The 22764-nt window shown below is 38.5% G+C and overlaps 1 protein-coding gene across 3 annotated transcripts in view; it reads right to left on the bottom strand.

The window, feature by feature from the left end:
- The window catches only part of LOC149232887 (uncharacterized), a 398827-nt gene that overhangs the window by 48771 nt on the left and 327292 nt on the right, over positions 1-22764 (bottom strand). For all 3 annotated transcript variants that reach the window (XM_089379541.1, XM_089379542.1, XM_089379543.1), the window contains one exon: positions 11668-11787. In XM_089379541.1, the coding sequence (XP_089235667.1) occupies positions 11668-11787 (120 nt within the window). The remainder of the gene's footprint in view (positions 1-11667; positions 11788-22764) is intronic.

Below are 22764 nucleotides of genomic sequence, written 5' to 3'. Positions count from 1 at the left end.
ATATAAATAACAAAATAAACACAATACAGTCTCAACATCTACATATCAACAGCTGAAAGAAAACAAACACACAAGTGACATCGTTATTTTTAGACAAATGTCCCCAGAAAAACCCAATTTGGGAAAATCGGTGCAGCTATTCTGAGGGTTTATTATTATGCAGTATTTCCTTGAGTACAATTAGGTGCCAAACTAGCTCACCCGACAGAGAAAAACAGCCAGCAGTAATACCTCTCTATTCGGAAACAGGTATTCAGAAAACCTGTCCCACGAAACCCTCTCCAGCCACTCTGAAGCACTGCGTCAGCCTCCTACTGCTCTACGTCAGCCTCAGAACCCTCTACGTTAGCCCTCTGAGGCACTACGCAGCCTCTGGGACCCTCTACGTCACTCCTGCCCTCTACGTGGATGACGCAGGCCCTCTGGCCTCTGTGTTGTCTCTGTTGGGCTTTGCATGGCCTACTCTAGATGCTACTTGTCGCTCTCTGCCTCTGCGCTGGTCTCTTGGCACTATCTCTACCTCTCTGTCCTGTACTCATTGCCCCTCGCTGTTGATCATTGATTCGAATTTGCTTAGCAACCCCTCTCTAGCAAATCGAAAGACTAATCACTCTAGTGTATTCTCCAACTGACCCTTAAGCCTCTTCTTATACTTTTCCTATTGGTCATTTAACGGCCGAGATTAAATCTCTAATCAACGGCTAAAATTAGATTTGGCTTGATCCATGACTTTTGGAACCTTCTAACCCAGTTTTATGTTAATACCCATTAATATTTTATTTTTCCTATGTTTAGACTTAGTAACTCCATTAAAAATAATAATTATTTTAATATCTCCCAAACCGGGCACAATCTGTTCAAACCATTTATGGGTCTTGGAGATCTCATGTGCTTTAGCCTCTCCACCAATTTTCATGGCTAAAGCACATCCAATGCTACCCCAAATCAACAATGAGGAACCCATTGAACCTTTTGTCCTTGTCCAACTATCTTTGGTGATTGCTCTTTCACTCTTGCATGGGCTTTGTCTTCACCTCAGCTCTAATACCATGTTAATTTTAGGCAACAATGGTATGTTCTTTGCTTTAGAGCAATTTTACTTCAATTTCTTTATTAGCCCAGTATCAATATTCAGATTAGCAATCACATCAACATGATAGTAAAATGAAGATAGAACATAAACATAAATAGTAGAAGACAAGCCAAGGCAAGAGGACACAAGATGTGGCACCGGCCAAGGACAAACCCCAATCTAGGGAAACCCTTGATCAAATCTTCTTTTAGTCTTCAATAGTTCAGCAAAGAGAGATAGTACAATTCAATGTTGTTGTAATCGTTATCGGGATATTATCAGCGAGGGGAAAAAATCGGAAAAATTTGTAAAAATCGGGAAAAAATTGTAAAATACAAAATTATTCTTTTTTTTCAATTTTTTTAATATCTAAAGCATCTACAACATAAAATAAATACATTGACACATTAATATGATAAAAGAACTAATATATACGATGTGTAATATCATTTCTAGTGCTACATCACACATAACAGTGAATCATGTCCTGAATAGTAAGTTCTGACTCCTGAGTCCCAACTCAGTCTCAAAATATCAACAAGAAATATAGTAATGTATCACATATAATGAGTCATAATGTCATATACAATGAAATGAACCAAATAATTGAAGTCTAATACTACTGATTTCCTCTGCCCCTCTAGATGTAGATGTCGGTGGAGTTGGCAGTAAACTTCGCTGTGCTCTAGAAGCTGAAGAACTATGAGCTACAGGAGGTAGACCACGTCCTCTACTGGTGACAAGGGTAGCTTGGGTAGGCTGTGTCACCTCCTCCTCCTCCTCATCAAAAAATTGAAAATAAAAAAATTCAAGATCTTTTCGCGATTTTTTGTGAAAAAAATTAGCGTAAAAATCGGGCAATGATATCGCCAAACTCAAAAACTCGCGATTTTCTGATTTTATCGTAATAATATTGCGATTTTCGCGACACTGGTACAATTTACAAATCTGATCATTTATAACAGCAGTAAAAGAGTCCTAACCAAAAAGGTCAATGTTGGTCAACATGGCAGATTTGTCCCTCAACGAATCGGTCAACTTCAGTCAACTTGGCCTCCAAACTGCAAGATAAAACAGCCCTCAAAACAGTCAAATTCAACCCAGACAAACTCTGGTCAAACAGCGCACCTGCGGTCAACCCTAGCTGCATTCAACACCGGTCAATAGGCAATGTTTAGCCTCAATTTCTGTGCCCAGAAATGCGGCCTGCCCAAACATAGATAGCCCTCACAAAAACACAGTCAAAGGAGGTCAACGCATGCTGGTCAATGCTTGGACAAACTGTCCAGAAATTCGGTCTCCTGAAATTTCGGCCTCCTAAAATTTCGTTCTCCTAAAATTTCGGATGTGTGGAGAGAGAGAGGCCCAGAAATTTGTACCCAATCAATGACGAGAGAGAGAGAGAACTGTGAAGATGACTGTGTCCAAATGAAGCTAAGTCACCTTCTATTTATATGCAACGTTGAGGTTGAATAGACGTGACTGTTGGGCTTCTGAGCCTACATAAATTTGCTGGCCAACCTTGACAATTTGACCATAATCAAAATAAATTCATAACTTCATTTGTACATGTCAGAATCGGATGATCTTTAGATCAATCCTACACCTCTCGGAGAAAGGAATCCAAGAAAAATATCAGCTGTAATAAATACGATGACCCATATGGAGTTTGGCCCTAGTTGTCAATTTTAACACAGGTACCCATCATCGAGGTTCTCCGTACCTGTCAAGACAAAAGAACCCAAATTTTTTTGATGGAGAACTCGATTCTTCATAGAAGAACTCGGTTCTTATGGGTTCTTCTCAAAATCACTCGTACCAGAATCCGGTACTTGGGGACGAGAACCCGAGATGGGTTCAAGAACCCCACCCCCGGGTTTGTGAACCCGTGCAATATATATATCAATATATATATATATATATATATCTTACAAGGTTTGATCCTTATGCTTGAGTAGTTATTAGGCTTTTTTCATCGAAATACAAATATGAACTTATCAATGCAAGACATATCACTATAGTATATGGAATTATAGACTTTGCATATTCTAATCATTTCTGTTTACGCTCACATAGGTTGCCCATACCATATACCATGATGGTTAATATGCTACACATCAACAACTATCCTTGAAGGGTTCTTGAAGGATTTATTTATAAATGCATACAATTTGTAGATCATTAACACAGTCCTCTAATGTATTTTTTATTTTTCAAGTATTTGACACAGACCTTTCCTATATTAGAATATTATGACGCAAGTCTTCAAACCTCTGACAAAGCTTCTCTTATGATGATAAGAGATTATCTAAGAATACTTCAAACAAGATTGTAGTGATGATGCATAGCTCTCATTCCAATGATTCGAGAAGTCATCGATCTTTAAACTTAGTTCTCACATTATAATATGTTATGCATGGAAACCTTTATCAAGCTAGGAACCAAGCAACATGTCTAGTTGAAAGCCCTTCAATCTTGCCACCTCTTTATTTCCAATGCCACTTAAGGTTTATGAAAGAGGGTCTTCAACAATCTTATTTGAGCAAATTGACTGCGAAAGATATATGCCTGAATCATAGACATTCAATTATGCCTTATTCCATATTAACAAATATAGTTATAATTTATGAAATTGTTTGCATTCTTTATATTTCAGTAATTAGACATATTTATCAAGAATCACTTCCCACCATAATTTATGGAAATATTTTCTTTTTTTAGGTAGGAGTAAAAATTGAAGATGTTGTACATAAAGATTGTAACAACCCCAAAAGTTTAACACTACGTTAAGGCCTTTCTCCACCAAAGCTCTAATACCATGTTGATTTTTTAGTGCTAAATAAACAAGCACGAATTTCTACATTTGGTAATTACTTCCCATAACACCCTCCTCCCACATTTACCCAAGCTAACCGGTCCACCGGGTTAAACACGAGACGAAGAGTTACTATGATATGATTCAACCTTCTAGATCACCTTAAGGAAGTGGAACTGGCGGACCAACACTTTAAAGACCTCCCTCGGGAGCTATGGAACCTTCAAGAGCCAACCAACCCCTTCAGGTGTCCAACCCCCGAGAGAACTTGCTTCTTGACTGAACTAGACCCACAATCGCTCCCATGACAAGCCTTCCATGCGACTGAGACCCTCCAGTCGCTCCCATAGCAAGGCAGCTTTGCAAATTTGGTCTTTTATAGGCAGTTTTGTGCCAGCGACCCCAAATTCTGAGCCAATTTTTCAAGGCTAGGACTTAGGCCTCTGCCCAGAACTTCATGAAACTCTCAGAAAGGATAAATAACAAGATGACATGGCCTCTAATGCAATACTTGAACAAGGCCCTGACCTAGCAAGGCCTAGCCATGATAGACATTCCATCAAACACATCATGAACATGTAATCTACAGGTCATATAAACCAATGTTGCGAAAATCATTATCGGAAGTAAATCGGCGAGGGGAAAAAATCGGAAAAAAATCGTAAAATACAAAAATATTCATTTTTTTTCAATTTTTTTAATATTTAAAGCATCTACAACATAAAATAAATACATTGACACATAAATACGATAAAAGAACTAATATATAAGATTTGTAATATCATTTCTAATGCTACATCACACATAACAGTGAATCATGTTCTGAATAGTAAGTCTTGACTCTTGAGTCCCAACTCAGCCTCAAAATATCAACAAAAAATATAATAATGTATCTCATATCGTGAGTCATAATGCATATACAATGAAATGAACCAAATAACTAATACCATTGATTTCCTCTGCCCCTCTTGCAAGAAAATGCAATAGCTTTCCCTTTCCCTCTAGATGTAGATGCCGGTGGAGTTGGCAGTGGACTCTGCTGTGCTCTAGAAGTTGAAGAACTAGGAGCTATAGGAGGTAGACCACGTCCTCTACTAGAGGCAAGGGTAGCCTGGGTAGGTGGTGTCACCTCCTCCTCCTGTTGCTTCTCCTCCTCCTCGCCCTCTACGCCTTCCACTACCTTCTGCTCTAACCAATCATCAGCAGACTCCATGAGAGGCCTCTCGGCCTCAACCCTCCATGCAGCAAAGGTGTCAATCCCATCCAATGAGATGGCCTCCATATCAGGTATCCTCTCAAGTTGATTCAACCAAAATCGAAGATTGTAATAGACGTAGACCATGTCATTAAGTCGCTAGGTCTCCAACCTGTACAAAGATCATAAAATAATAATTATATATATATATATATATATATATATATTTAATGAATTCAAAAAATTAATTGGAAATTTGAAATATTTTAAGTTTTAAGTTTAACCTGTTGTGCTTCTTGTTGTGTATTTTTTCAAATACACTCCAGTTGTGCTCGCATCATGAGGAGCTACATGTTTAGCTGAGGATTCGAATGGCAAGCTTTTGCAAATGGGGTACTCTGGCACCATAGTGAGTCTACCATGCATCTACAACAAAAATACAAATAAGATAAACATAAGAAAAAAATGAAATTTGAAAGTTGAAACAAAGTATGAAGTTATGAACTTGAAGAGACAATGAAATTTGAAAATACCTGGCATTATAGTCTTCCTATCAGTTACAGCCATCTCAAAGCCAAATGTGCCACTTGCCATCCTGTATATCTCTATTTCTTTAGAGATTTCGGCATGTTCTGCTGGATATTGCACCATCCTCTGAACAAAGATTAAGAATCCATCCATGATCTCAGTATCAAATAAGAACCCACATGGGTAAGAAAATGCGGGGTTCAAGTAAATCCCTGCAGCATGAATGGGACGATGGAGTGTGTTGTTCCATCGTTCATCAATCACTTCCCATAGGAGGAGTTGATCTGAAACCCCTCATCTCCCTTATCATCATAGTAGGCCCGAATGGATTCTTTGGCCCTATCCATGGCCTCATACAAATAGCCCATTGTGGACTTCTCACCATCAACTAATCGAAGAACCTTTACCAAAGGTTCAGTAATGGTGCACACCTCCTACACTCCTGCCCAGAGGTCTTTGGTATGAAACTAATCTGCATATGGCCTCTCCCTCTAGTTTGCGGCTCATTGTCAAAGCATGCCACTCCTCTAAATGAAACATTCTCTTCACATCCCACATAAAATTCAAGAGGGATTGAAGAGATATGAAACTGGTGGCAGACCGTGTAATGGCGAGGCGCACCAACTCCTTGTTGTTGGTGAATTTTCTCATCAAGCTAAGCACAGATGCATGATTATATATAAATTTTGTAATGCTTTTTGATGAGCCAACAATATCTTTGACAAAGGAAATTTTTCCTATGTTCTCCAACATCAAATCAATACAATGTGCAGCACAAGGTGTCCAAAATAATAAAGTAGGATGCCTCTCCATAAGCATCCTACCAGTTGCAACATAATTTGCAGCATTGTCTGTTATGACTTGGACAACATGTTCTACACCCACCTCCAAAATAAGCACATCCAGCAAATCACATAATAATTTTGCACCTTTGATATGTGAAGATGCATCAACAGATTTCATAAACATTGTCCCCTTGGGACAACTAACCAAGAAGTTTATAAGGGTTCTCCCCTTTTGGTCAGTGCAACCATCTGACGTCACAGTGCATCCTGTTCGTGCCCATGATGCCCTAAACTCCTCCAATCTTTTGGTGTAGTCAACCTTTTCATCTTGAAGAATGTGGCCTCTAAAGTCATCATAAGAAGGGATTTTGTACCCTGGGCCAACAGTTGCAATAGCATCAACAGCAGGCTGAAAAAATGGATTATTCCTTGCAACGTTGAAAGGAATATCACTCCAAAGGAGAAACTTGCCCAACAACTTGTCAGCTTGTTCTTTCTCATTTTTTTTAAGCATTGAAGTAATAGATGGTTGTGAACCAGGCATGGTTCTAGGAACAAAAAATGATGAGGCAGCTACAAGGTTGGTTGTAGACATTGATGCTGAAGTAGAACCAGTGCCACTTCCATATTCACCTCCTAACACCTTCCCTGCTAGTTGCTTCTTCAGATCTGCTTTGGCCACTCTCTCTTGCTCTAATTCTTCCAATGATCTCATGGCTCTTCAGATGATTTCCGCATTTGTATTGTTGCAAGGCCCTACATCATGTCCAGAGATTTGTGCAAGGTGATACTTCAATCTATAACCCCCCCTGACATATGCTGCCCACACAACTTGCAAGACAAGTTCAATCTATCAAACCCTCCATCAGGTTCACCAAATTCCCACAGAGGGTCCAATTTCCTTGGCATGTTTGTAACTTGGTTGAACTCTTGAGTTTTAATGTAAGATGAAGTTTGAACTTTGAAGTTGAACCTATGGCACAGTGAGAATTGCAAGTTACAAAAATAAAAATAAAAATTACATACATGACATAACACATTCAATCTTTGACAAACAAACAAAAAAACCTCAACTCAATCCAAAATGAACTCTCTCCACTCTATACAACAAAAATGAAAAAAAACACCATCAAATCCACTCAAAAATCATTGATAATCAATGGGTTATAGAAACCCAAGCAAAAACAAGAAAAAAACCAAAACAAAATGGCCAAATTTGATGCCCATACCTGGAAACCACGGTTTGTCGAAGAAATTTAATCCAAAGACAAAGTTCTCTTGCTTAGGATGCTAAAATCTCCAGGCTTCCTCCTCCTCTGCCCTAATAGACACCTTCTAGGGTTCCTCTCGTCCTCAACTCTCAAACCGCTTCGTTGTCTGTTCAAAATGACAAAAAAAAATTCAGGTTTTCCCTTATAAAACGCGTTGTCCGTCACCCTGGCGATAACTTCCCATCGAATCGCAATAATTTCGAAAAAATCACGATTTTTTCGACGGTTTTTCGAAAAAAAAATGCATAGTAATCGGCGATTTGAAAGAGTCGCGATTTTTTTATGTTATCGAGATAATATTGTGATTTTCGCAACACTGATATAAACACATATGAGCATAGGGAATTCATACTTATTTGAGAATCGCAAAGAAGGTCTGATGCCCTCTCATAATAGTTGCATTATCATCTATTAGGTCATACATTTATTATTCATTCATTTACTAATCAAAACATGATGAGAGCCATAACCAAAGTTTGTCATAAACTATGCTTATAACCATCATATAACCAACAAAATAACAATGATAGAACAACCATTAAAGCCACATAATCACAAGTACATTTACACATAATACACAAGAGGAAAAGAGTTCTTATTAACATATGCAAAATGCAACCAGATCAGGGACTTCCACGTACCACCCGACCATAGATTGGGGTAAACCAAATCTTTCTTTCAGCTAATCACCCACATGCCATATTCCAAGCATGAATGTGGGAGTTACAACAAAACAACAAGGGCTTCCTTAGGCTTTACCACAATCCACCAAGGGATTCCTAAGCCCAAGTCTTCATCTATACAACCAAGTTTTATTGTAATCCCGCCAAGGGATTACTAGGTCCAAACAAGAAACATACACTACCAAGCTTTACTGCAATCCCACCACATACCAGTCCAAGGATCACTAGGCCTATACAAGCATGGATGCCTTCGAATCTCTCCACCTAAACCGTGAGGAATTTGCTTGTCTCCACCCTCTAGGATTTACCATATATCCAACCATTCACCAGTCGAGGATTCCTAGGCCCAACGAGGGTATACACAATCAGGCTTTATCGCAATCCCACCTTCACCAGTCCAGGGATTCCTAGGCCTTGTGTTTCCCCTTGAGACCACCCCACTCAGTTTCAAAACCATCTAACAATCCAGCTCAACCAAGTAAGAGATACCAATCACACCATGCTATCCAGAAATGGCAAGGCAAAGCTGAAAACCATTGTCACACCTCGCTTGTAAGGATGGACGCCTTTGTTCTCGATCTATCATGTACTATGGCCAGGACTAACAGTCACAGGTCTAGTACATGAAAAATGGATAGCAAGAATGGTGGATTGGATAAGGATTAGGGACTGACATTCTTGAGATCTGTATTGTGACCAGGACTAACAGTTGTAAGTCAATTACATTGATCTAATATAAGAAAGGTGCGAAGGACCGACATTTCCTGGTGTCAAGTATTGTGACATTGGATTAGGAAATGGTCCTTTGAGAACAGACCTTGGTGAACGTAGGGGGGGTATGTGCCTCAGAGAGGCAATGGTGTCCTATTGAATGCCTCCCAGCTTCATGCTATGATCTAGTGGAGAGATAGAGCTTACTTGTCAAGGCCTTGGAATTTTGACAATGATGGTTATGATGATGTTATCATCAACGATGCTTATCAATCTTAATCCTTTCTTACAGAAGTCTTCAACTTGAATATCCGAATTAGTCATTATGAATACCGCCCTAGTTAAGGGAGAGTGTTGAGATTGTAACTAGGTTTGGTCTTCATAATTATAATTTTTGTAAAAAATCAAAATGAATTTATTTGAGTCAAAAAGAAAATTATTTGTTATGTCCCATTTGGACATTTAAAAAGAAGAAAAATAAAATTTTATTGTATATTCTAGTCTCTCCAAAGTGCCTAAGTTGGCCCTCCAAGAAGCCATGTCGGCCTGCCTATGAAGCCACCCATTCAACCTTGTTGAAGATTATAGATAGCTCATTCATCCCTCTCCAAAGACCTTGTAGCAAGAACACATATGAGGACGAATATGAAGTAAACTTGAAAAAGCATACGAAGTACATCTGAAGAAGAATGTGAAGTACAATTGGAGGAGTATGCAAGAACATCTGAGCAAAGAATGCAAGGCATCTTTTGTTACAAAACACTAAGTTTGAAACTACTCTTCTCTATGAAAGGAAGCGAGACCTAAGACATTATATTTATGAAATGATGCAAGGATCTCTATGGAAACTATGTGATGTCTTGAAGTAGTATAATCTGAAGTTTTGTGGCATGAACAGAAGACTAATTTATGTTCCCTTGGAGAATAGAAGCAGACCTCTTTGCAGACCTAATATGGACAGTTTGAGGCACCTTATTCTAGAAGTCTTGGAGGGTTGGCTTGGCCTTTGGAAGAGTGATCATCTAGCTACCACTGATCATTTGACTTAGATTTCTCGTTGACAAAAAGATTCTATAAGGAACAGATTGTTGGGTTTTCCCCTTGTGTGTTTTGCCCTGGCCTCTAGCCTAATCTCTGATGTCTCTTGTCTTTTGTGCACTATGATCTCTATTTTCTTGTATTTGAATGGTAATTGTTTGATGAATAAAGAAAAGCTAATAAGAACACTAAACATCTTCACAAGTAATTATCATGACTAGAAATTCAATCTTGCGACTGAATTTCAACATATTGTTTACGCCCTAGTGATCTATAGGGGAGCCCCCCTCAAAGCTGGAGGAGAGTTGGCCTTAAGGGGCAGTGTGGGTCATTGAGGTGATAGTGGGTGATCTACTGAGTTTCCACTCAGATTGTGTGGCACGGTTTGGAGCTTTCATCACTTTAATTCACAATTCGCTGCAATAACATAGCCAATAGCGTGATGTTGTCAATTCTCATAAAATTAGAGAAACTCTGAGAATTGAGGGTTGGCCAAAAGCCAAATCAGACGAACTGAAAAATATGACCAAATGCCAGGATAAAAAACTGAAAACTCTGATACTAGATATGGCAAACCATTCTAGTTCATAAATTGAATTTCCAAAATATTTGGAATATTATAAGAAAAACCATCTGGATTACAACATTGTATTGAATTATATATATAAAGAGAGAGAGAGTGAGAGAGAGAGAGAATGAACTGAATACAGTGAAGACCACATGCAAATACCTAGGCTGATGTCTTATCACTAAAAGATGTCATTTCATTAAGATGTCTCTTCATTAATTATAAACTAGCATTAATATTTTATGTTTAAATATATTAATGTTTATTACAAGCACAACTAGAATGACACAATAATTGTTACTTCCCATATCCACAAAGAATAACCTACACATGGTTATGTGGATAGCTGGAACATCATGTAAGGCTCAGATTCAACATACAAATAGACTATCCCTAATATGCCAATGCTGACCTCAAACCTGCCTATTGGAGTTGATGCATACAAATAGCCTATAATATTGATAAAATTGTCGCATCTTTTTAGTTATTCATTAGTGGCACTTCTTTCTGATGAGTTAACTTACCTATTGTTACAGGAAGTTCAGCAAAGGAGCAATTTTCAATTTTAACACCTTCAGCATGTAAACATGTGTTGGAATTCTAAAACTAGATGTACCAAAGTCAATGTAAGAATGTTGTCAAGATCCCATTTACAATTTCTTGTCATTGATCTCTGCTGGCATTTGTTTTTACTTCATATAACCTAATAGTCTATGATCTAAAACCCTATACATGGTTTGTCTGGTATAATTTTATTCCTTTACCTTTTCCCCTCACATTTCTTGGAATATATAGTTCTATGAATAATGCAATCCATTTTCTAAAATGCTTAATATGACTAAGCTTTGTTCTTTACCCCCCATGATATTTTGAAACAATAGACTAAATGTAAGAAGAAAACATTTCTAAAGCAATAATTAGAAAGACAGTAAAAGATAACTAAATCCATGGTATAGAAATTTTATTTCATGGGATATATGCCCTAGATAGAGGTAGCTTACCTTGCTAGGAATCATTTTCTTCCACATTTGGCTGCGCACAACTTGATCAGGCATCTTAAATTCAACAACGAAATTCAACCTACGAAGTAACTCAGGATCCAACCTATGAACCGCACTTCCCTACAAAACAACATGGCATTTATTGTTCAAAATGAACTATATCAATTTCCTTTCTCCTCACCTTAATTTCACCAACAAGTTGAGCAAATAAAGGTAAAAGAATAAACAATCAAGAGGATGAACCAGAATAACCAAAACATAAGATGCTAGAGAATGAGAAATCTTTAATTTCCTCAAAATCGGGCAATGTCACGACATTATCGAAGGATCTTCTATCTTACAAGAAGATATATATATATATATATATGACCTTTGAAATTTAAACTCAAAATTAGGCAATCCTATCCCATTATTCAAGGATCTTCTCCCTTACAAGATGTAAACATATAGAATCTTAGATATAAAACTGCCTGGATTTTAAACTAAGTGATCACATTTTCACATTTCTGTCATGTGGGATAGGAAAATCTGAAAATCTAATTAAGTTGCTTAGTCAACCACTCCACTTACAGGTTTAAAATCGTAAATATAATCAGAACCAATTAAATAAGGTCTACACTATGTATCTTTGATTCTTCTCTTGCATAACTGTCAAAACATGGTCCATGCCCATTGCCAACAATGTTCAGGGTACTTGAATGTGACATTGTGAAGGATACAAGAATTGAGATGAAGTGCATTCACGATGTTAACCACTCAAATTGCATTTGAAGACTTGTCAAACAAATCATTCCATCATCATCCGATCATGTCAAAATCCCAGAATTTCAGACTTCTAGAATTCCAGAGTTCATCAGTGTATATTCCAGATTCTGCAACCCTGCGGGAATTATGTAAAAAAGATTCTAATATGATAAAAAAAGAGTCATGTAAAAGGCCTAGGTAGTGTAGGACTATACTAGCAAGTGAGTTCACTCTAGGGAGTATTTTTTCCTCAGTCCATTATTTGTGTTTTTCAACACTTTTAATCAGTTGAGTTTTTCTCCCAAATATACCCCAAAGCAAGAGTGCAACTTGATGGTAGTCTTAGGTGAGTCATAGTGTCTAGAATTAATGTATATTACCATACTACATCATCTCTAAAGTTTCAAAGAATTTGGATGAGGACTAAGTGTCATTTTTTAATTATTAAATATTTTCCCACTAGTCGGGATTTCTAATAATTATTTGATATAAAATGTAATAAGTGTTGTCTATAGAAGTTGTAAGGGGTATGAGTGATCAAAATTAGACCTCTACACCTCAACTTTCTATCAAGACACATTCTGAGGGTGGAAAAAGATGTATTTACCCCTCAAAACCCAACTTTTATATTTTTTAGCAAAAAAATGACAAATAATTGCCAAAAATTAGCCGGAAAATAAAATGAAAAAAAAAAAAAATTAAATTCTCTCCATGTGGAAAATGATTGAAAAATGAAGTGGACTTTCCCAAGAAGAGAGTCAAGAAAAAAAGTGATAGAAACTCCACAAATCAAGAAAAAGAATTACCCAGAAAAATTCGATGCTCCAGAGGAAAAGTTGTTGTCCTAGCAAATCGAATTTTTTAAAGGAGATGGTCCAAGATGGTTTGAATTGAATGAGTTATTTTCGAGAAAAAAGGTGGAAAATATTTTTGAGTAGTCCAAACCACTCTTGGATTAAATTTTCACTCAACCCAACATTTCCTCCAGGGCAAATGGTTCCTCCTAGAGATTTGCGCTGGTTCATGAAGGGTTCGATTTATTTGGCTTGGATCTAGCCATTTTCTCCTCGTATCTAGACATTTCACTTGGAGAGGGATCCCCCTCTCATATTTTTCTACAAATTGAGGCTCTCACTCCTCACTTGTACGAATTGTAATCGAGCTCTTGGCTAGTGAAGCTCTGCTTCAATTTTGTACTGGATATTTTTCTGAATAATGAAGAAAGACTTTGGGGGCAAATGCTTTGTGGTGTTAATATTCTATGTCTATGGTAATTTTTTTTCTAATTTACTTGTTCTTAATGCTCTACTGGTGTTAATTAAATTGTTATTTCTATTTGCCATGATTTGGATCTATTGATGTATAGTTATCTTGCATTGATATTTGAATTAGAGAAACACTCTAGATCTAGAAGCACTAGTGGGTTTTCAGTTGAACCCCTAGTCTTCTTTTTCATTGTGCTATCTAATCCCTTGTGGATCTAACAATATCTTTTGAAAGTTTGTAGAGATCTATTTTCTAAATTAGATCTTGAGCATTTGGGGAAGTTTTCAGATGAACCAACCAACTCTCAAGGAGTAGAAGTGAAAGAACCCACATTGATCTCTCTCAAATGATTATCAGACAACTTATTTTAAAGGGAGTTTCCTTGCCATAGCTTGCACATATCATTAAATCTTCAAATCTATATATTTATGCGCTTCATTTGTCAGATCTAGCTCTTTTAGAGCTTGTTTTCGCTACCCAAGAGCGAAGGTGTCCTCGTACTCTTTGGGCTAGTAAATTTGTAAATTTTTGTATATATTCTAAACCCTTTTGTACATAAATCACTTTCATTTTGTATATATTTGGATCCTTTCTATGATTGCGCAGATTTGGAGGATTGTCCCATGCAAATATCTCAAAATGTGTTTGACAACGATCCAGTGTGCATGGAGAGGCTCAATCATGAATTGACTAAACATATTCACTGCATAGCATATGTCCGGACAGGTGTTCACTAGGAACAATAGAGCCCCAATCAACTTTCTATCCTCGAATGAATTCGCCAAATCGGGTCTTGCAGCTTCTCCACATAGCTTCTTGAAGTTCATTTCCATCGATGTGGGTAGTGACTTACATTCTGTCGTTCCAAATCTTTCCAGCAACTTCACAACATATTCTCCTTGTGAAAGGAAAATCTCACCAAGCCTTTTCCACACCTCAAGGCCTAGAAAATAATGCATGAGTCCAAGGTCCTACATCTTGAATTCAAAGGCTAGCTCCCTCTTACACTTGATCATCGGGGGCTCACTACCTATCAAGAATAGATCGTCAACATATGAAACCAAAATCAATGACATATCTTGGACTACCTTGAAGTAGAGGTTGGGATCGGCATTGCTTCTTGTGAATCTCAGCGTCATCAAATAACTGTTTATGCAAGCATACCATGCTCTAGGGGCTCGCTTCAATCCATACAATGCCTTCTTCAACTTGCAAACATGTGTTTTTCGATCCTCTACTTAAAATCCCTATGGTTGCTCAACATACACTTCTTCTTGTAACATGCCATGGAGGAATGTAGTCTTCACGTCCATTTGATGTAGGGTCCAGACTCCATCCTTGACTTGTAGCAAGGGCAACTATCGAAGGAATAGTTGTACATCGAGCAACAGGGGCAAATATATCATCATAATCTTCTCCCTCTTTCTGGGAGAATCCTCGAGCCACGAACCTTGCCTTGTATTTCTCAATGTTACCATCAACTCCATGCTTGATCTTGAACAACCACTTTGAAGTCACCACGGATTTCCCTTTTGGTCTCGACTCTTGACACAACATCCCATACATCATTCCTCGTAATCAATTCATATTCTTCGGCCATAGCATCTTTCCAAACTTGTTCTTTTACAACGTCTTCGAATATGGGAGGTTTGGCTTGAATCATAGTGCTCATGGCTGCAACATATCCCTAGTACATGCAAGGCTTCTTCCTTTCTCTAAATGATCTTCACATAGGTTCTTGAAGTTCATTTCCGTCGGTGTGGGTAGTGACTTACATTCTGTCATTCCAAATCTTTCCAGCAGCTTCACAACATATTCTCCTTGTGAAAGGAAAATCTCACCAGGCCTTTGCCACACCTCAAGGCCTAGAAAGTAATGCATGAGTCCAAGGTCCTACATCTTGAATTCAGAGGCTAGCTCCCTCTTACACTTGATCATCAGGGGCTCACTACCTATCAAGAATAGATCATAAACATATAAAAGCAAAATCAACGACATACCTTGGTCTACCTTGAAGTAGAGGTTGGGATCGACATTGCTTCTTGAGAATCTCAGCTTCATCAAATAATTGTTTATGTGAGCGTACCATGCTCTAGGGGCTCGCTTCAATCCATACAATGCCCTCTTCAACTTGCAAACATGTGTTTTTCGATCCTCTACTTCAAATCCCTGTGGGCGCTTAACATACACTTCTTCTTGTAACATGCCATGGAGGAATGTAGTCTTCACGTCCATTTGATGTAGGGTCCATCCTGGACTTGCAGCAAGGGCAACTATCGAACGAATGGTTGTATATCGAGCCACAGGTGCAAATATATGATCATAATCTTCTCCCTCTTTTTGGGAGAATCCTCGCGCCACGAACCTTGCCTTGTATTTCCCAATGCTACCATCAACTCCATGCCTGATCTTGAACAACCACTTTGAAGTCACCATAGATTTCCCTTTTGGTCTCGACTCTCGACACAACATCCCATACATCATTCTTCGTAATCGATTCATATTCTTCGACCATAACATCTTTCCAAACTTGTTATTTTACAGCTTCTTCAAATATGGGAGGTTTGGCTTGAATCATAGTGCTCATGGCTGCAACATATCCCTAGTACATGCAAGGCTTCTTCCTTTCTCTAAATGACCTTTAAACGGGAGCTCGTCTCTCATCAGCCTGTAATGTGTCTCGAAGCCAAAGTGGCCTCTTCCTGGCAAGAGGATCACATGGAGGACGATCTAAGGGATCCATGGGCTCCATGGGATCATCAACAATATCTGTCTCAAATTCAAGCATGGAAGGACCATCTAAAATTTCCATATCATCATTCTTCTCAAGAGAAAGAGGTGGAGGAAAGTCCCTTGCTTTTCCAAGGGCAGCATCTTCATCAAATGTAACATCCCTACTAATTTTTGTTGATTTGTGGTAGCATCGGATGTGCTCTAGCCACGAAATTTGGTAGAGAGGTTGCGGCACATGAGACCTCCAATACCTAGAAAGGGTTTGGGCAGATTCTAAATAGTTTAACACATATTAAAATAATTAATATTTTTAATGGAGTCCCTAAGTCTAAACTTAGGGAAATTAAAATATTAATGTGGATTAATATAAAATTGTGTTAGAATGGTCCAAAAGACATGGATCAAGCCAGATCTAATCTTAGCCATCAATTAGGGACTTAATCTCGGCCGTTGATGTCAGGCCAGGCAGTAACTCCAATAAGCAGTAAAACTGATTCGATTCATTCCATTAGGTATGTTATTGTTATATACAAAAGGGTGTGACTGCTCAGTTCATCTCCTAATGACTGTTCACATTTCTAATTTAATTATTTACATAAATTCACCCAATCGTGAGGATTAGGTGTCAACATTCCCCCCCTTAATCTGAAGGGATGTTGGTGAGTCCAAGCATCGTTCTGAATCTTTCAAGCTTTTCTCTTCCAAGCACTTTGGTGAAGATGTCTACAATTTGCTCATTTGTGGAACAATGACGGAGATGGATTGTTTTGGCCTCAACATGATGTCGAATCAGATGATATTTAGTATTGATGTGCTTTGTTTGATCATGGAACTTTGGGTTCTTGGCCAACTTTATTGCAGAGGTGTTGTCAATCATGAGTGGAGTTGATTGTACTTGTTTTACCTGCAAATCTTCAAGAATTTTCCTGAGCCACACAATTTCTTTTGTTGCTTCAGCTGCTGCCACGTATTTTGCTTCTGTTGTGGAATCTACTGGAACTGATTGTTTGCGTGATCTCCAAGAGACAGCGCCTGATCCAAGACTCATAGCATATCCTGAAGTAGATACCCCAGTTTCTTTGTCTCCATCAAAGTCTGAATCAGAGTATCCGATCAAACTGAAGTCATCCACCTGTGTGTACTTGATTCCAAAGTCTTGAGTTCCCTTCAAGTACTTTAGAACTCTTTTTGCAGCAGACCAATGTCTCTCACAAGGCTTTTGCATAAACCTGGAGAGGATTCCAACAGCAAATGAAATGTCTGGTCTGATAGTGGTTAGGTAGTTGAGACTTCCTACAAGCTGTCTATACTTTGTTGCATCCTCAAATTCCTTTCCTTCAATAGGTGTGAGCTTTAAGTTTTGTTCCATTGGAGTAGTAAGAGGATTGCACTCTGTCATGCCAAACCTGTTCAACAAATCTCCAATGTATTTCTTTTGAGAAAGAAATATGGACTTTGAATGTTGGGTTACTTCAATGCCAAGATATTAATGAACATAGCCCAAATCAGTCATTTCAAAACTTTTCCCCAATTCCTTCTTTATGGATGCAATGTAGCTTTCATTGTTCCCTGTCATTAAAAGATCATCTACATATACCACAAGATATACAACTGTTTTGCCAACTTTCTTGACAAATAAAGTTGCATCATCAAGATCAAAATGATTGAAGTTGAGTTTCAGAAGATGCTCTGTTAGTTTTTCATACCAGGCTCGCGGTGCTTGTTTGAGGCCATACAAGGACTTCACAAGTTTGCATACTTTATGTTCATGTCCTTTCACAGCAAATCCTTCAAGCTGGGACATAAAAACATTCTCTTTTAGATCTCCATTCAAGAAGGCAGTTTTTACATCCATTTGATGGACTTTCCAACCGTTCTGAGCTGCTAGTGCAATGAGTGTCCAGATGGTAGCCCATTTTGTTGTGGGGGCAAAAGTTTCCTCATAATCGACCCCTTCCTTCTGTGCAAAACCTTTTGCCACAAGCCTAGTTTTGTGCTTGTCAAGTGAGCCATCAGCTTTGTACTTGTTCTTGTAGACCCACTTGTAGCCAATTGGTTTGGTTCCAAATGGAGGATCAACCAGCTTCCAAGTGTCGTTCTTTATGAGGGCATCATACTCCTTTTGCATCGCTTCTTTCCATTCATCATGAGAAGCAGCTTCTTTAAAGGAAGTTGGTTCAAAATCTGTAGACAAGTTCAATTCACAATCATAAGAAACATCCATATCAACAGGTGAATTAGAGTCATCTACATCACCTCCATTTTGCCGGTTTGAATTTCTGGTTCCTGTTTTTCCAATTTCATCAGGATGAACACTTTCAAGTGTCTTTGTCAGCCACTTTGGGGGACCTTTCTGAGATGGTCCAAGCTGCTATGTTGATTGAGTTGGGACTGAATCAAGATTGAGTCTCCCAATTCTATCAATTACATCACTTAAAACATCATCCGTTGTTGGAGTTTCATTCGGGGGAGAGTGTTCTTCAGAAGAAGATTCCACATGTTGATCTAGAATAGGAATCCCCCCTTCAAGATGTGGAATCTAATTATCAAATTCTTGAAATGATTTTGTTCTTGCGAATCTATCCAAGCGATCAAGTTGCCGCTCAACAACATTGTCAGATTTGGATGATTCAAGAAAAGTTACATCTCTAGATACAACAAACTTTTTATTTACTTCATCATAGAGGCGATATGCTTTGGAGGTGTTTGAATACCCCAGGAAGATACACTTACGACTTCTAGCACCAAGTTTGTTTCTATGTACCTTTGTTATCAAAGCATAACAGGTGGAACCAAAGACCCTGAGATGTTTTACCGAAGGAACATGTCCATACCACAATTCATAAGGAGTCTTGTTTCTTATGGCATTAGATGGACATCTATTCTTTATATATGCAGCACATAGAACAGCATCAGCCCAAAACATTATCTTTAGAACTTTGAAGAAAAGCATGGATCGTACCATATTCAAGATTGTTCTATTCATTCTTTCAGCTACACCATTCTGTTGGGGATTATAAGGCACAGTTGTTTGATGTTTGATCCCATGTTGGCGAAGATAGTTTTCAAATTCATTTGATGTATATTCTTTTCCATTATCAGTGCGAATAGACCCAATATGAGATTGTGCATCATTTTCAATCCATTTATGAAAATTCTTGAATGTTTGAAAAGCATCAGATTTGTTCTTCAATAAATAAACCCAGCACATTCTAGTGTAGTCATCAATAAACGTCATGATATATTTATTTCCATTTGCAGAAGAAACAGGGATTGGACCACATAAATCTGAATGAATGAGTTCAAGTTTCCTATGTGCTCTTGAATGTGAATCATGAAAAGACTGTTTGCTATGCTTTCCTAGAATGCAAGCATCACATTGCTTAAGTTTTCTAGGAATTGTAGGCAAACCAGCAACACCATTTTTCTTCAATAAGCGGAGACTGTCATAGTTCAAATGTCCAAATCTAGCATGCCATAATAAACTTGATGGATGTGTACCTTCTTCATGATGAGAATTGTATGAGAAATGCTGTGCATGAGCAAATGTTCCTTGCAATTTGAGAAGCCTTTCTTCTTCTATTCCCCTCATGACAAGTGAGTGGTCAGATGCTTTTCTTACCTCAAGCTTGCCATCAAACATATGAATGGAGTTACCTTGCTGGCGGATGTGGACCAAGGATAGCAAGTTTCTCTTGAGCTGTGGGAGATATAGAACATGATCCAGAAGAAAGTTTGGAAGACCAGGCAGTTTAAGCCTGATTGTGCCAAGCCCTGATGGCTTGATTTTTGATTGATTTGCAAAATATACTGCTCCATCAACATTGTCAGTGAAATCTTCAAAAAAATCTTTTCTATGAGACATGTGACAGGTTGCTCCTGAATCAAGCAACCAATCATTTTTCCATGAAGCAAGTGAAGCATTAAACAAATCTTCATTTACTCCAATGTTACATTGTGTCTCAACATAGTGAGCGGATTCAGGTGCTTTACCTTTGTCTGTATCATCAATTTTACCTTTCTGTTGGTTTCTTTTCTGCTCAATTTTGTCCCATGTTAGCTTGCATGTAGAGGCATCATGTGATCCATTTCTTTTGCAGCGAATACAGTGTAAATCTGCCTTTTCTCCTTGAGAATGTCTGCCCCCCCTGCCTCTGAAATATCTCCCTCTTCCTCTTCGTCCACCTCTTCCTCTTGTAGAATCTTGAGCAGGATGCTTTTCTTTATAAGCAAGGCAGACAGTCTCTTCAGAAGATTCGGGGGCTGTCTTCTTTCCAAAAGCTTTCTCTCTTTCAGCAAACTTTTTCACAAGAGAGTCAAAGGTTATATCTTTGAGATTTCCATTTGCTTGCAATGACTCAAGATAATTGGAGTAGGTAGGATAAAGTGCCTTGGGAAAAGCAATAAGAGGAATATCCAATTCAACTTTAGTGGATTTGATATCATGCATTATAGACTTTACTTCAGATGCAAGAGCAAGAGGATCATTATTTTGCAGTTCAAGAGTGAAGAGTTTAATCATGAGTTGGACAACTTCAAGTGCAGAATGTGAGTCATAGAGTTCTTTCAGCTTTTGGAGGGCTTCAAAGGCAGTTGAATGTGACGAAATATGGCGACTCACCTCTTCATTTACAGATGCTGCGATTAATGCATAAGCTTTGTTGTTCTTGTTTTCCCAAATGACGAGCTCTTTGTCTGAGGTAGGCTGTACTAGGTCATTGTCTCCTTCTCTGACACACACGCCTTTCCACAACTCATTGAAAATGAGGGTGTGTTTTATCATCCGGGACCATTCAGGATAGTTCTCCTTGCCAGTGAGAACTATTCCCACCATGGATATGATTGAATGCATTCTGTAAAAAAATACTTCTGCTCTTAATGTATAAAATTGTAATTTTTGTGGAGCAAAAAGTAGAGCTCTGGTGTAAAAATTGTAAACAAAGATTGCACTCTTATAGGACAAAGGTATTACCAATTCCTATATGGTGGAGATGATATCACTCGTGCAGTGTACCAAATAATACAATGTTTAAAAAAAATACATATGGCTGCCTTCAACAAAATACATGTGGTTGCGTTAAAAATACATATGGCTGCCTTCAGGCCAACTCAAAACCATGTAACAGCAGCACATCTCCATGCAGATCATATGAAAATCTCCAGGTATATTATATGAAAAAATATGGTTCTCAGAAAAACAAAAACATGTAAGCCAAGAACGCAACAACTGAAGTCACAAAAGACGCGCCGACAGAAGGAATGAAGTCACAAAAGAAGCGCTGACAGAAGGAACGAAGTCCATGGAACAGTCTCACTGTAGTTGTTCTGTGGAGACCTGGGCTCACACACCATTAACTGAACAATAATTTAAAAACTGCCCTGGTAACCAAACCAAATCAAACACCAGAGAGTATGTCGATTACGCCATGATCCAAGCACGATTTCCCAACTCACTTACCATTCGAACTCGAGACGTAGCGTAAGCTGTCGCCACTACTAACCACGAGGATAGCGAATATGGGCCATTTATATCTCCATCCAATTGCAATCAAACGCAACACGAATTGCAGTCAAACACAACACAAATACACCGAAAACGTTTGTCTGCCTTCCGCTCTGCATATATATAGCCCTCCGTAGTTAACAGGACAGAGGCGTTCTTCTGGTCCACAAAACGCAGAGAATTATTTGACATGAAAGGAAAGACTTTACAGGATTCCTCGGATCAGAGCAACGCAGCGTTACTATACCAAAAACGCAGTTGGGTCAGTCCTGCGCACCAGAGGGAGTAACATTCAAAACATTCGAGAGATATTTCAGAGGACAAAGGCGTTGAGGCAATCGAGAGATAAAACAATTTTAATGGACAGTGGAAGTAGGATAGCGTTCAGGGGAACGTTTTATTGTTTTATGACAGCGCTCAGTCAGGATAGTGCTCAGGTCAGGACAGCGCTCAGGTCAGGACAGCGTTCAGGTGAACGTTTTATGACAGCGCTCAGACACAGTAGCAAAAGTGAATGGAGTTACAACTATTTTGAGAACTTGGCTCTGATACCATGTCAGGCCAGGCAGTAACTCCAATAGGCAGTAAAACTGGTTCGATTCATTCCATTAGGTATGTTATTGTTATATACAAGAGGGTGTGACTGCTCAGTTCATCTCCTGATGACTGTTCACATTCCTAACTTAATTATTTACATAAATTCACCCAATCGTGAGGATTAGGTGTCAACAGTTGATATGTCAACCAGAAAAGTATAAGAGGAGGCTTGAGGGTCACTTGGAGACTACACCAGATGATCAGTCATTCTATTCTCTAGAGCGGGGTTTGCTAAGAGAGATAGAATCAGTGAT

The sequence above is a fragment of the Pinus tabuliformis genome, chromosome J, assembly GCF_031772625.1.
Source record: "Pinus tabuliformis cultivar Carrire ecotype Pingquan chromosome J, CPIR1, whole genome shotgun sequence".
Lineage (NCBI taxonomy): Eukaryota > Viridiplantae > Streptophyta > Pinopsida > Pinales > Pinaceae > Pinus > Pinus tabuliformis.
Note: the sequence above shows the minus strand (reverse complement) of the source record. Positions and strands in the feature narration are given on the sequence as shown.